Here is a 16,465-nt window from a genome sequence, read left to right as displayed (position 1 = left end):
AGGTAACAGGCACCGCTCTCTTACTTTCTTCACAACGCAATGTCAGGATGTTTATATTATATTAACTAATGTTTCACAGTTTAATGTATCAACAGGGATAAGTTAAGACTGTGTTCATGTTAACGTGTTACACGGAGGCAAATGTTGTCTACAGGTGATCCAGAGGTTAAGTTAGTTCGTTATAGTTAGTTACTGCGGATTAATTCATAATAATAAACAGAAAAAATGTCAGTTGATTGTGAAGTCTGCACTATCTGAGTCGCTGTCCATGGTGCTGACTGATAAAAAGGTGAGGGAACAACAGGTGTCTTCAGGAAGGGAAGGTTTATTCTCAGCACCACTGTCTGGTAGGGGACCATTGATACAGCCTTTATAAGCTGTTATAAACGATTCATATTTACCATTTATTTTATATTACAAGCCATAAACAATAGTATGTTTTGTGTTCTCATGTAATATCCTCCGCCATCATTTTATTCATCTTTAGCTCTTTGATTCATAGTTTCAGTTTCAGACCCCTCCGATGTACTGTTTGAATGGCTACCTCCCAAAACAGGAGTGCACGACATCTGGACCAAAGTCCATGTGTAGAATACACAACATTTGACTGTTAAAGACTTTATGGATTGCAGAACTTACACTGATACAAAGACAAAATAATAGAAACACCCGTTTGGCATGACACAGTTCAACAGAAGCACAAACAACACCCTCCAAAGGACTGTTGTTTTAGACATGATCATTTTCAGCAAGGTGTACCTAATGAACAAATGCTTTCGAATGTGTATATAATATTACAACTGTCCCATTATTGAATAGAAACAAGAAGTCAAATAAAGTTGTTATACCAGAGTAAATGTGTTTTGCATGTAGCTTGAAGATAAGTGGACAAACAGTACATTGTTAAAAAGATAGTTTAGTTTGGTTTACACCCCACAAATAGATGAAAGCACATGTGTGGTAGAAGCCAGTAATAGTTTGTATTACTGGTTATAAAAAGCTACAGGTTCAACGACTAGCACATTTTTTAAAGATCCCAGGTTAAAGGTCACACCTGTTTCACAACGAGTGAGTTGTATTCTACCATCTCAAACTTCTGACCACGTATTGTTTATTCTTCTCACAACAGATATCCATTTAATTAAACATGACCCGAGGGGAATCACCATGCACCGCTGACTCCTCTTCAGAGAGGCCTGCAGCCGCTCAGCTGGCGCAGTGGAGAACAGCCACACACCGTGGACTCTGTGGAGATGAATTCAGAGCTACAAAGGACTCTTGTGGATTACAACAACATGACTAAACTATTACGAAAATTAGGATTCCATCCAGGAGTGAGAAAATTGGAAATCCAGAGCCCATTGTTCAGACAGAGTATTATATTTTTGCCATCATTTTCAAATGGATTCATATTTTGATCATTCAGATGTGTGGAAATGGTTAAACTCCTACCTTTTCTATGTCACATTTTATTCTTTTAAAGCTTCATTATGGTTTTAAACTGTTTTCACTGAAGGTGAGTTCCCCACACCTCTATAAACTGGCTTTTCAGTAAAAAGCAAGTCATTTATTATCAATACATCATCCACTTTGGACCAGCATTTCCAAACAAGTCCAGTTCCCTACGACACCTGTGGACCACTTCCTTCCCCCAAATCCCAGGCTGCACCTCTTCCCTCCTGGCAGCTGACCCCAGACATCCTCCTGTCTGGATGACGAAAGGAAGAATCGGCAGACACATAGCATGGCTCACTCCGCTCACCCCCCTGGAGGGAGGGAGATGACAAACGGAGGCGGGAACCCCCACTTCAACAATGGAGGCCAGGCCGGGTGTTCCCACAGCAACACACGCTACAAGAAGAAACAGCGGCGCCACAGACGCAGGTCGTCCTCGCCAATGGGCCGGGTCATTCTCATCAACGCACCTGTTGATGGTGAGGACATGATAATGATCCTCTGATGCCTTGGTAACATGCTGGCACAGATTAAGCGCATGCCAATATTTAATGCTACAATACACTGTAGATACTAGCGCTGAGAAGTTTTGTCAATTAATTGTTTCATTGATGGAAAATAATATGAACTACCCACCAGCACATTTCAGTGGTTGAAATTAGCCCCACTTTGACCAAGTATATTAAATGCCACTTTTGCATTACTCCTTCAAAAATTCTATATTTTCTATTGTTTATCATTCATTTCTGCAGATGATTATATTTTCATTCAGTTTATAATGTTCAAACCTTATTGTAGACACAGGTACGTGTGTGTGTTTTTGTGTTTGCAGGAGGTGATGAAAGTGAAGACATTCACACAGTGACAGTAGACAAGAGTCCTGATGGGCGTCTGGGTTTCAGTGTCCGTGGAGGCTCTGAACATGGACTTGGTATATTTGTCAGCAAGGTGGAGGATGACAGCTCTGCAGGTTTGGAGGACGTGTGTTTGTGTTGGTTTTCGAGGGCATGTTGTGTACATGAGACCTTTACTCCTGTGTGCCATCCTGAGTTCCACCTTGTGTGTGCAGCGGAGGCTGGGCTGACTGTGGGCGATAAGGTGGTGGAGGTGAACGCTGTCAGCTTGGAGAGCATCACCATGAGCAGTGCTGTGAAGGTCCTGACGGGCAACAACCGGCTGAGGATGGTGGTGAGACGGGTCGGAAAGATCCCCGGCATCCGCTACTCCAAGGAGAAGACCACATGGTGAGGACACACACCTCAGAGGCTCAGGCTTTGTTAATGAGGAAAAGGCTGATTGTTCTATTCTACCATTGAATATTAACAACACACAATTTCACAGCTTAACCAAATAGATTAAGACAATATTAATATGCAATGTATAATGTACAACCTTGTAGTAAGCAGCACTGACCTTTGGGTTGCTTTTGTTTTGTGTAGTCTTGTCACTTGGCCATGGGTCACTCTGGTTATCTTTCTTTGGGATATATTGTATCTTGGTTTCATGTAGCAGCAGTGGATGGATTACCGCTCTGACCTTTATGGCTATTTGATCAACCAGCACTGACAGGCCTGAGTTCAGTGGAGAAAGAGAAATTTGTTTAGCTGAATGTCTTCAAGTGTGTATGTATATGTCCTCTCTTATAAAGGGTGGATCTGATTCACCGGCGGATGGTGGTGGAGGAAAGCGGGCGTACACCATCAGATGCCAGTTCGGACAGCGCCCTCCGCAGGATCGTACATCTCTTCACCACGTCAGATGACTACTGTCTGGGCTTCAACATCAGAGGAGGCAAAGAGTTCGGACTGGGAATTTACGTCTCTAAGTATGAGCCTTGAAGTGACAATCAACATCAGACAGATCGAGCTGGTTGATTCTTCGTCTATGGGAGGCCCAAGTTCATGTATTTTCTCTGCAGGCTGGACCCAGGTGGGCTTGCAGAGCAGCATGGCATCAAAATGGGCGATCAAATCCTTGCGGCAAACGGGGTGAGCTTTGAAGACATCACCCACAGCAATGCAGTCGAGGTCCTGAAGAGCCACACCCATGTGATGTTGACCATCAGGGTGAGGAACACTTTTACAGATAAACTTGAGGTCAGACAAAATGCTCGATGACAAGTTTTTGCTTCTTTGGGCTCATTGTTGTGGGTTTCAATACGTTTTCTGAGTGAGCACTACCTGGTCCCTACTAAACCGCAAACACACAAATTTAGGAGCTAGTTGTTTGACATCGTAGACCAGCATACACCAGAGGCTGGTTGAGAGCAAAAGGTTTCTTAAAGGAAAGTTAATCTTGCACATTTGGTTGTCAGAAACAAACTCCACATGAACGCTGATGTTGCTAAAGGTCTGTTAGATTAATGAGCACCAACATCTTAGCCAAACTAACAAGGTAATAATGTGTCAATGTTTTCACAGCTTGTTGCCCGTATGAGTCCAAAAATGATTTAATGCAGGTTTATGTCTGATCAGAAAAATGTGATGCAGCGTTGCAAATAAGCAGTATTCATCCACTCAGGTTTAAACATAACAGTTGATTAGGTACTTTGAGTAGCATGACACAATAATAAATGACACAGCCTGTTAAATAACACCAGGTCTTCCCAAGAGTGGACAGAATGAATATGCCCAGCAGAGCGGACAGCTGGCTCACGGCCATTGAATTCCTTATGGGTCTGTGTGCATGCGGGTGTGCAAGATCACGTCACTTAACCTGTGTCATTTAAAAGGAATCATGTGTGTATGTTGTGTGTATCAATGGGCACATGTGTGTTGTGTGTTGTGTGTGCGCTCTTAGCTATCTAACTTTGCTGCGCGCTCATTTTACTCCTCTGATCTCAGGTTCCACGTGTGAAAAACAGCCAGGGACGACGTTCATTATTCAAAGGCAGTCAGGGATCAGGTTATAATCAACAGATAGCCAAATTTCATGTCTTCCTTCTGTCCTGTCATAGACACATTATGGGTTAGAGTCACACATAGTGAGCCAGGGTTAGTTTTATTAACACACTCTCACACAACCGACTATCTAAGGCTTTATATCGATATCTATTGTAAGGATACATTTTAACAAATTAGCAAAGCAATGAACATTGAGTGCAACATGCTCTATGACAAATCCTTGCATCCTTATTCATGGATGGAAACATCAGTCTTCATGTCAATCTAACACTTTGGTCCCAACTTCAATATCTTAACAACTGCTGAATGGATTCCCTTTAGATTTTATATTGACCTCATTGCATCCAGAGGGTGAAACCTACTGACATTAATGATCCCTTGATGTTCTTCAAGGGCCACCATGAGGTTGATGTGAGGTTTTGAGTGAATTATCACAACAATTAAGTACTCTTGTGCCAAAGTCTTAAAATTCTACTGGATGTACTCTGAAGATAACAAATATGAATTTGTCAATAGCGTCAATAGTCACTGATTATGAATTTGGACAATGCGGATATCTGTGTCCCACAAGGAGCTTAAAGCTACAGTATTAAAATGTACAATTGAGATGCTGGTTTACTTGTTGCGTTTCTAGTCTGAAGATGTTGACGTTTAAATATTTCATGCTGATGATTTCCTGTTTTTGCACTTCAACAGGAAGCTGGCAGATACCCTGCGTACAAGGAGATGGTGGCAGAATACGGCTGGCTTGACAAATGTATGGTGACTGTTCCGAAAGTGTGTTTATCACGAAATATGTGTATATGTTCTCATTGGTGAGCGTGGTCAGTCATTCAGTTTATATTCAAACTCTTTGTGGTCCACTTCGATACGAGCACTTCTGAACACAGACAGGGATTCATTCAGTGTGCTCGTCAGTCATCTGGAACAGAGCACAACCTCATATGTGGGTCAAGATGCTGAGTCATTCTGTAGTTAGATTTATAAAAAAAGAAAGAAACAGAACTGTTCTGTCTCTCGGAGGATTAACAGAGGGCAGACAGGGTTTAATCCAAACAAAGCACACTGTGTCAAATAAGGAAATGAAGTCTCTTCTGAGTGCATCTGTGTGTTGTTGTAGCATCTGGAGAGTTTCAGAGGGTATTGTAATCACACAGTACTTATTCAAGTACGTATTGTTTTCTACAGTGGCCAACGGAGGCCCTTCAACATTCCCTCAGGGTTCAGACTCCAACTCCTCTGTGTCCTCGCTGTCCTCCAGCACCCCTCTCAGCTCCCTCAGTGGTCTCTCCCAGGTCCTTTTCCCTCCCGTCTTTGGCCTGGACATGGTAGATGTGGCCATCTCCACAGAGGACCGCTCGCGTCATCCAAGCAGTGCAGAACAAACTGCTGACACTGCCATGCAAACTGACCCCAACCCTCAAAACTACACGGACCAACGCTCCCATAACGGATCGTACCCAGACAGGCTGGTGGGGACAGAAACTAGCCGGAGTGTAGGTGCCACAGTGCTGCTGAAGGACACCGTCATACGTGGGATAGGTGAAGGGCCGAGGGAGATGGGAGGAGCTGGGGAAGAAGGGCAGGGACGGATGAGGATGATGTCGAGTGGGGACCAGGAAGTAGACTCTCCTAAGACGGCAGCTTTGATGGCCCTGAGCAGACCAAGGAAACCCATCAGACGTTCCCAGAGCCACATCACTGAGTCAGGTGAGACCTGAAGACTTACTTATTTAAAAACAGTGTCTTTATGATATAGTTTGATGGAGAACAATGACGAGTTTGCAAAAAGTCAAGAAGAGATCTTGGTCACATTCTTATAGATAACAAAATTAAGCTCCCTCTTCAATAATAAAAATAGTTTTTATTAGTATCATCAGTATAGGCCGATGCTTCCCTAGCAGATTTTATAAACTCCTTTGTGTCCAGTATCAGTCAGGCTATACTATGTGTTTTGGAGTATTCTACATCACAGTTGACAAATCAGCCTCTGCAGCATCACAGCACTGTGGGTATTGCAGCCAGTCAGGTCATTTGTTGTGACAGCACCTTCACTTGATGAGCTCCGCCGTCAAAAACCCTTCACAGATCTTTCTGCAGGACATCAGAAGCTTTGACGACCCCTCATTCCTCCATCCCTCCATGAATTAAACAAGAACATCCAGACTCCACACGGATGATTTAAGCTCCAGACTGAACCTGTCCAGGAGCATAAAGATAACACAGACTCATGATTAATCACCGACCTTTACTCTCACTTGTTGTGCCTCTGTGAGAAATAAATAAGAACAAGCATACGGAGAATTATCCATCCAAGCTGGCGGCGGCGGTGGCGGGGGGGGGGGGGGGGAGTTATTAGCTTTTCCTTTTCAATTTATCCAGCTCATTCATACCTCCAGGACCTGGCGGAGGCTTGGGGCAGAGCCTTGGGGCTGATTGGACGTTTGTTACATAAGACGGAGCACTTCACTGTAGTGCACTAAATGGATGTGGGGTGTGCGTTCAGGTTGGTGTAGCTGCAATTCATCAGTGTTACTGTGTTACTTTCCCCAGTGGCAGATTTACTGCTGCGAACAGAGGGGCTGACTGGAAGAGAAATGAAGAGTTTATACTGGTAGCGGAGAGTGTGTATCACCAGTGTTACTGGCCACCTGTTGAGCATGGAGCCGTCTAAAGCCTAATGGATTGTGTTTTCAACATATGCAGAATGGGCAATTCTTAAGTACAAACACGATTAATTGCACCAAAGATGACATGCAACTGCCTGCTCTAAGTAAAATAAGAAGTTAGCATTTCTTATAAAGCCAGAAACAACAGGTAGTTGGAGACATTATGTTTTCAGTTGTTTGTTTGTTCGAAGCTCAGTGTCACAGTGATCCCATGTTCGTGTGAACTTGACACAACGCGAACACCCGGGGAGTTTCATAACATCCGGCACAAACATTGACTTGGAACAAAGAATGACCTGATTAGAATGTGGATTAAACCCTTTTTTGCCTCATGGATGTATGGAGGGATATCAATTTCAGAAGGCCTTAAAAGAATAATTTTAAATGTGGTACAAATGTTCATTTAGACTCAAGGATTAACTGAATGAAAGTCATATCTTACAAATGTATCTGTATAGACTAGATACTCTGATTTAGAGGGACTTCACATTCACTTTCTCCCTTTAGAGGACAGACAGAAGAAGAAGAAGCAGAAGAAGGAGAAGAGCTCGGGAGAGGGTAAAACAAGCCTGCAGCGCTCCAAAACCTTTGTCAACCTGTTATTTAAGAGAGAGCGTAAAGACAAGAGTCGCTCCAGGTCCCCATCCCAGGGAGCTGACAAAGGTGAGGCTGCGGTCACAAGACATTCTTCACCGGCACATGTTCTGCATCTTATTAAATATAGCTAAATGTCTTCGTTTCAGAAGTCTGAAACCAGTATAAATTATATAGTGTTAAATTTCACATTATAGTTCTGGCCTTATTGGTTCTGATGAGCTTTTTGATCATTTCTGGGGGAACAGTTCTGGCCATAATAATAATAACTTTATTAGTGCTTTACAATTAAACCTTAATTTAAAGATAACAACAAAAATTAAGCCATACGATAAAAGTGAGTCTTAAGAAGAGATTTAAAAGAAGATGCTGATGTTGCCTGGCTGCCTAAGTGGTGTTCTTCAAATGAGTGACCATTTGTGTAAAAGTAATGATTCCCTTCCTCAGGTAAAGAGCGGGGCCGTCCTCTCCAGATATTGACCTCTCCGAGGGAGTCCCGAGCTGGGGTTAAAGACACCAGCCCGCTGCCCCGGCCTGAGACCCTGCATCACGTGGAGGACGTGGCAAAGAGGCTGCTCAGCCAGGACGAGGTGGCTGCCGTGATGAGACACTGTCATCGCGTGAGTTCCCGATCTGAAATGACCATCTCTCACACGTCAGTGGTGCTCTCACATGTGAATGGAAATCCCTACTTGAAGGCTCAAGTGTGCAGTATAGTCCCTTTTGTGGCTAAGTCCCCTTTCGGTGACAGGTGTGTCTGGCAGCGGCTCAGACAAGAGACAGATTCGAGCTGTCATTTATGCTTACGATCAAATATCAGCTGTCATCTGATTCGCTTGTCTTTCCCCTGCCGGTCCTCCTCAGCTGCAGAGGGTATCGAGTCGAGAGGCAGAGTTTCTAAAAAAAAATGTTTAGTAAACAACACTGTAGTTTGTTTCTCCATATTCTTCTCCTCTCATTAGTTGACCAATCTCGTCTGTTCCTCAGTTTTTGACCGACAATATGATTGAGGACTTGGTACGGCCTCTTTTGGCAATCTTGGACAGGCCAGAGAAACTGCTACTTTTCAGAGAAATAAGGTGAGATACACAAAGCATTGGAATAATATAATGCTATTTTTTTATACATGTACATACTGTACAAGTATGTGTCAATGACTGACTGTGATCATATCCTCTGCAGGATGCTGATACCAACGACTAAATTGGATCGGTTTGACAGCATAGTCCTTCCCTTTGAGCTGGAGGCGTATGACATTCTCAAGAGTCGCTCGAGTGAGAACAGGAACGCACTTCACAACACTTACACAGGTTTTAATTCATGCAGATTAGGTTTGCATGAAAGTCAGAGTGTAGGTTTCTATTCAGAAGAAGGTAGGAGTCAGATTCTTTCAAAGAAAAAGTATTTCAAGTTAATATTTATAGAGATAATGCACAATTCATTACTGCAAAAGTGGTAGCCTAATAGTAGTCTAATAACTGAAATTAACGTTGCACTCAGTGTCTTAATGTCATTTCTTACTTTAAAATGATGTGATTGTTCTCCAGATTCCCTGAGTTTTGCCTGCAAGCTGCCTCAAAGTTGACTGTTTAAAAAGTCAAATTCAAGGCAAAGGAAGTTACTCACTGCAGCTCATAAAGTTTACTGTCATTTTTATCAGCTCATATCTTCTCTCCCAAGTGATGGGAGCACTTCTCCCCTATCTCCAGTGGAAGTGGAAAGGCATGAAAGAAATAAAAGAGAAAGAAATGAAGTTAGAGTTAAATAAATTACACCAAAGGAAAAGACATTTATTCTGGTTGTTTATTTCCTCTCAGTACGATCTCCTGCTCTGCGCTCCCCTCGCAGAGGAACCCCTCGCCGTCACCTCATCACCCCAATCCCAGGTACACCTTCTTTTCTCTTTCCAGACATCACCTCTTTCTTCTCACTCTCTCTCTCTCTGCCTAGTTGATGGCTTTTCTCCGAACCCTGAGGTAACATGAGACACAGAAGGGGCTTTAAACTCTCACCCATGTCTCTTTCCTCTCTATCTCTTATTTTTCATTCCTCAAATCCCTCCTTTCCTCGTACCTGCGTTAAACTCAAAGAGTTCCTGTCCCTGGCGTACCCCCCCTACCGAACTCATATGAAACACATGTAAACACACACACACATTAGTATGCGCTCAATATCTCAGGTTTCCTGTGCCTGCACTGAAGAGGAGGCTTGTGTTACATCTCTGTGGGCGACTGAAAAGGACTGAGACCTGTGTGGTGTGACACTTCAACAATACAGAGATGCTCCCAGCGTTTTTCCTCATTCAAGAGTCATTGAGACACAATCAATAGAGTCTTAATTTAGGCTGACGGAAGCCAGCTCACTTTCTGGGGGCACAGGTTAGGGGTCAAAGGGTCAGCGTTATGAAATGAGAGGGAAGCTGACCGGGCATCAGTGTGGTGTCAGTGTTTAGAGGTGAGTGACCTTGTATATCTGACTCTGACTTCTTAATGAAATATTGATTTACCACCAAATAGTTTAGTTAGTCCTGAGGAAACAGGCAGACTTATGCTTCACTGAAATATGAAAGATGAACTCTTACAGACATCAGATAAGAACTACCTAAAATGACATAAATAATTGTTCGAGAAATTTTTGAAATTAACTTTAACTTAATTGTTTGGTCCATGGAGGAATATTCGGATTTGTCACCTATGCTGCAGCCAGCCACCAGGTGGAGATAGAGATGCCGTGGCTTCACTTTTGGGGAGCTGGCATGCTGTCTATCTTTATATAAAGTCTATGGGTGACAAGACTCATGTCAGTATAAACAGATGTTGGGATTGAGTTGCATAATGGGTAATGTTTTGTCATGGAAGATATGGAATAAAAAGGTAAATATCAGGTTTTTTTCTGGATTGATGGAGTTGTTTAAATTGCCCATCATAAGTCTGACTATGCTATAGAAGAGCAGTTATAAAACAGTGTAGTATTATTTTGAGTCTAAATATATTCCTCATGTCACTGCATCATTGTGCAGATGTTCCACAGATGTTCAACATCTGTCTACAACCTTCAGGCTATAGTGAAACTAACCGTTTTTATGTTTGTCCAGACTACCGTGGTGGGTTCCACCTCCAGCCGTTTCAGGACCCACTGGGAGAGAGTCAGTTGATTGAGGACTTGGAGCGTCTGCGTTTGCCTGGACAGCAGTCAGGAATTCTGCCTCCATCACGTCTCTTCACCCCCTTGCTTGATGTACCTGTGGACAGCTATGCTTCCTCCTCTGTACGGTCCCGCTCCCTGAGCCCCTCACCCACCCACAGCTCCCTCCTCACAGAATCACCACACAGCACCCATCGTGGGCGCCAACCCCATCGCTCCCCAAACAGACGAGAGAACGGAGCGTCGCAGTATGATGAGGTCTCCTTAATGTCTGTGTCGGACCGAGGAGATGTGGCTGCTGAGCGAGGGAGGTCGCCTCTGAGGAACGGCCAGGGGAGAGCGAGGAGGGAGGCGAGTCCTGAAAGCGTAGATGTCAGGGGGCAGAGTGGGCAGCAGGGCTTCACTGAGGTCAGCGTGCATGTTCCCTCACAGCCAAGAGGGAGAACGCCTCTGGCCGATGTGTTCGAGCCCCAGAGAGACAAGTGTCCATCCTCAGGCAGAGGGAGAAGTCAGCAGGTGAATCAACCTGCACAGAATGGTGTGAAGAGGAGAACCACTGTGCCACATGAGGAGTATGAAATCTGCACGTTGACCATCTCAAAGGCCAAGCAGTCACTGGGTGAGCACGAGACAGAAACAGATGTGTAAACTGAATGTATTGTAAGGAATTTCTTGGTCCTTGAGCAGAATTAAACCTGCTAGAGACAATTGTAAAGCCATAGATTTGAATGTTGTCAGTCCCTGATATTCATTAACCAGCAGAGGTCAGGGCATCACTGACTATTTAACTGAAAGGGATTTGGAGCTATAACATGAGCTGAAAAAGACAAAAGGGACAATATACACTGTATGAGTTAGATCACAGGAATCTGGTACCATCAAGCAATCCCTCAGTTTCTAATGAGTCCCCTGTTTGTTTACAGGTATTAGTATCTCTGGAGGTATGGAGTCAAGGGTCCAGCCCATGATAAAGATTGAGAAAATCTTCCCAGGAGGAGCCGCGTCTACAAATGAGGCTCTGAAGGTGAGCAGTGATATGAAAAGTTTATGTTTTCATTGGCCTTTGTTTGAGAAAAAGAAAATACTTGATGGATACCATGTTTTATTTGTACTTTTTTAAGAATTTATCAACAAATTAATAAATAAAAATCTTAATAAAAGAAAACAGGAATATATAGAGTGCAAATATGTGTTAAAAGGTTATTTTGTTAGCAGTTTGTGGAAAATATTATTCTGTATATGTATCTGATCTCTGATCTCGATCAGCCCTGGCAGAGATATGTGCTCTCCAGATGCCAAAGGATTTATTTTAATTGAATGACAGGGCAAAAGAAATCTGATTATGATCCCTAGCTTTGAAGTAAATTCAAAGAAAATGTGATAAATATTTTAACCAAATTTCGACTTTCCAGATTGTACTTTCCTGTCATTATAACACCCTGATTTTAAACCACATTAAATGTCGGTGCTGGTTGGAGTGTAAGGACCTGTCACACACACGTGTTCTGTGGTTATGACGTGTTGCTGCTATAAGTAAGAAGAGAGAGGTTGACGGTGATGTAGGGAGTGGGTACGAGATGAGTGGAGATCAGGTTGCCCATCACCTCCATTATTGATTAACTACACAAGCACTACTCTGCTAATGTATTGGTAATATATTGGCTGCACAGTAACTTAACAGTCATCTGTGATCCTGGCCTGGTTCACTTAAACACACATGATACACACACACATTCACTGCAGTTAACCACAGGCTCATTCAAGTACTGGAGTCAACGATAAGAGCAGCCACACAACACAGCTCTTCAAAAGATTGTGTATATAAGGATATATAATTAAAATTATAAGTTACATATGGACAAGATATGTTTTATTTAAAGATATTATTCATTTTACTTCTATGCAAATTTGATGTACCCATCCAGCCGACAAGATATTCAACCTGTGACAACAAAATGCCCCATCCTGCAGGAAAACCACAAAGCAAATTATTCTAAAAGTTACAGATTTGAAATGATGCTGGTTTCAAAAGTCAAAGGATCATGTAAGAGGAACAGGAATGTCTGTATGGAAAGAAACGCAAATCCATCATTTATTTGTTCACATATTTCACTAAAAACCACAGAGGTCCACCTCATGGTGGCGCTAGACCAAAAGTCAGGGGATAGGGTAAAGTTTGTTGGATAAACTCAACGATGTCTGTACCATATTAAACAGGATAACTGAAAACCTTCACCTGCTGGTGGCGCTAGAGGTCAAATCAGGGTTTTTCCAAATCCAGAGGATTAATCCTGCAGGGTTCATGAATGACTCCACAACATTTCATATTCCATCTAATCATTGTAGAGGTTTTTGAGTCTGGATCAAAGTAGTGGACTGAAGGGACATTTCTCTCCCTGCAGCCGTGAATGTCACTGTGGTTATAAACAAAGATGTTAGGAGCCACAGACGCAGATATGAAGCCACTTCTGTTGTCTCTACCTGACACATCACATCATTGGCTCCCTCCAATCTGCTCTGTGGCTCAGTGCTATCTCCCCCTGCTCTGTAAGGGGAAGTGAGACCAGGCCATTGCAGTGTTAACATGCATCCTGTCCCCTCGCACACACACGATAACAGACAATCAGTGTTGTTTTGTGAGTGTGTGTGTGAGGTCATGTGTTCTGTCCTGTGCATTAGACTCCAACACCTGCTTGTATCTAGTGTGTCATGTGCTTGCATTTAACTGGCTCTGGAAGAGGGCGCACTAAAGAACACAGCATGTGAAGGCTGAGTGGATGTGACATCATGGTTTGTTGGCCTGTATGTGGTTGAAGGGTTGATTCCGTTTTTCATTTGTACCACTGATCTTTTTAATCGCACAACTGCTAACATTGTGTTATGTGAATTGGTTAGAATAACTAGGACCATAGTCCTTGCTGGGATGCTGATTGGTTGGTTCACCACAACTCTCATTGATATAAACAGGGTGGAGTAAATAAAGAAACACAATGCAGCTCAACAAACAAGGTTTTCAATGACATCCACATAAACACAGACGTTTTTTCTCAACAAAGTCTACCACAGTATCCTACCAGACAAAAAAACTGGGCTTAAAAAACTGGTATACAAATAAACGTGCCTTGCCTTACAATCAAATTGGATAATTATCTGGATCTGAATCAAACCGTACAAACTCACAGATCTCAACACCACAAATATCACTGAAATTTTATGAAATCAACAAAAAATGGCCAGGCCCCTTTAACAGGATTCATACTAAAATTAGACAGGTTCTTCTACGGCCTATGCAGCATCTCTCTACCACGTTTAGTTCAAATTGTTTCAGTACTTATTGCATCATCTTGCAAAGAAACAAGTGTGTAAGTCAATATTACCACTTTCATGAAAGCAGGGTTTATTCAGGATTGTTGTTAAACCTAATAGATTCCAACTGGCCGTGTCTCCTCTGGTTTGCTAAATAAAGTAGATTGATTTGTTTATAATGGAAAATGAACAAACGATTCACTGATCCTTTCTTGCAAACAGTCATTTTTTTTTTTAAAGCTATGTTGTTTTTGGATCGTGACGTCCACTGGCTAGAGCGCTCCAGAAATGTCCGTAAAGAGGATGGGACAGATTAGGTTGTGATCTATTTAATTCGAATAAATTACTTTTCAAAAATGAAAAAAGCCATTATAATCTCTTCTTTGGCCAAATCGATCTAAATCTTTGGATGCAATCTCCCAAAACACTATAAGGTTATTGGTGGACACCAAATGAGCTTTAAGAAAAACCTGCCAGGACAAACACAGGGCAGCGCAGATATGACCTCTCTATATGTGACCTGTAATAGAAAGAATAGTCTGTGACAGAGTAAGGGGGGAAATCGCCTATTTGTGTCTAATGACTGGAAAGGAAAAGGGAAAGGGAAAAAGACATGATTGGTGGAGATGCAACAATGGCCGTCGGCCTTGCGTGCATCTGTGTTATGTGTTGCTAACCTTCACTGAGGCTGAGCACATGAGGCAGGTGCATCCTCGACAAACGCTGATGACATCAGAGGAAGTCCCTCTCCTCGGGCGTCCAAAGCTTCGCTGCTCTCTGCTCACATCCTGCAGGAAACAGCGAGCAACTCTCCTAACTGTGTGTGTCTCAGTGTGTGTTCTTGTTTTCACCAACCTTGTGCTGAACGGGAAACTTTATACGTGCACTAGTGACGGCCTTCAGTGTGAATATATTAGAGTAACAGAAAAGCCCCAATTCTCTGTGTCATAAATCAGGTTCCTGCTAAGGGACATGATCACTGCAGATTCATGGCAACTGTCTTTAATGTTGTAAAAAGAGAGGAAAGCGATAACATCTATGTACTCGTGAAATATGAGTTGGCATGATGGATTTACCTGTTTTACCCATGATCTCATCTGCAGGCCGGATATGAGCTGTTGTCCGTGGACGGCGAGAGTATGCAGGAGGTGACTCATCAGCACGCGGTGGGTGTCATTCGCCGTGCGTTCGGCAACAAGGCCAAAGATCCGATGGTTTTTGTGGTCAAGGTTCCTCGCAGCCCGACCAGCAGCCCCATCAGCAGCCCCAGGAGACCTGCTGACTAGCCTCTCCGGGCCTCACAGCCAGACTGCAACTCGAGCATGAAGGATAACAAATTCTGCAGCTCCTGAGGGAACAAATAAACTCCAGGATTCACTGCACGAGAGAAAATATGAGACAGGTAGAGCTCTGGTCCCAGCGGAGAGGAATGGACTCACAGTCTCATCGCTCCTGTTTAAGGCCGAGTTGTGACAAGAACTTCAAAGATATTTGTCACATACAGAGGTTTGAAGCTTGAAGCAGTTTTTTAAGACTGATACAGTTGCTTATTTATCAGAATAAATCACTTTCACTTTGATAAAATGTAAGATACTGTGTTGAAGTATAACCTAAACTGGACTTTGCACCTGTACAACATTCTTACTGAAAGAATTCACAGCACGATAGCTTGTTTAAAAGCAACTTCCTGTTTTCTTAAGGGTCTTTCATAAGGTTGTGTGGTTCCTGAACTCCTCCTTGGTTGAAATCGTGCCACTGTTTGACACTTTTCCGTGACCTCTGACCTCTGTCTGATAGTGAAGCCAGTGGTCTGCACATTTCAGCCGGACGATCTGACTCCAGCAGCCCAGCAGGCCTGCCAGAGGGAGATTACCCAAGCCTGCGTTATGAGATTTGTAGATTTATACCCAGATTAAACTCCTGTATTATGTCAAAACTGATAGTTTGGGTTTAGTGGATGTCTGGGGGGGATTATTCCAAATTGCTGCTCAGTAATTTTTTGTGCTGTATTTTTCTGGCCTAAGTGCTCCTGCTCTGGAGCAATCCGCCACTTTAGAGGCTTAATTACACCCTGCTGTGGACTGAGCTTATGCAGACATACGGAGGAGTTGGAAAAACATGTCAATGAGAAATGCATGACTTGGAGGTCGGTGGCACAGTTTGAATTAAAGTAGGCTAGAGGAGATGTGAGCAGAGAGATAACATTGACTACAGTGTGCATAGTGCCTTACTCCTGCAGATGACCAGTGGGGAGAAATGTTGATAAAATGCTGGACAAACTTGGTTTTAATAAGTGACTTGTCTCAATCCTGAGATACAAATAAAGGTTTAAGATGAACTTCATTGATTCAGTGCTATGTGTTTAAGGGAAAAGCTAGAATTACAGCCAGGCTG

At 43.0% G+C, this 16,465-nt stretch overlaps 1 protein-coding gene across 1 annotated transcript; it reads left to right on the top strand.

Annotated features, from left to right (window-relative positions):
- Window positions 1–1,744: 1,744 nt before the first annotated feature.
- On the top strand, window positions 1,745–16,363 carry pdzd7a (PDZ domain containing 7a). The gene is made up of 15 exons (XM_062401285.1): window positions 1,745–1,934; window positions 2,288–2,425; window positions 2,525–2,699; window positions 3,104–3,280; window positions 3,374–3,521; window positions 5,055–5,115; window positions 5,547–6,068; window positions 7,535–7,690; window positions 8,069–8,241; window positions 8,609–8,700; window positions 8,804–8,895; window positions 9,439–9,507; window positions 10,716–11,384; window positions 11,689–11,789; window positions 15,175–16,363. The coding sequence occupies exons 1-15, from the start codon at window positions 1,745–1,747 to the stop codon at window positions 15,355–15,357; spliced, it is 2,946 nt and encodes a 981-aa protein (XP_062257269.1). The 3' UTR covers window positions 15,358–16,363.
- The last annotated feature ends 102 nt before the right edge of the window (window positions 16,364–16,465 follow it).

This window comes from Platichthys flesus, chromosome 12 (assembly GCF_949316205.1).
Source record: "Platichthys flesus chromosome 12, fPlaFle2.1, whole genome shotgun sequence".
In the NCBI taxonomy this organism is placed as follows: Eukaryota; Metazoa; Chordata; class Actinopteri; order Pleuronectiformes; family Pleuronectidae; genus Platichthys; species Platichthys flesus.
This window is presented reverse-complemented; position numbering and strand designations above follow the sequence as displayed.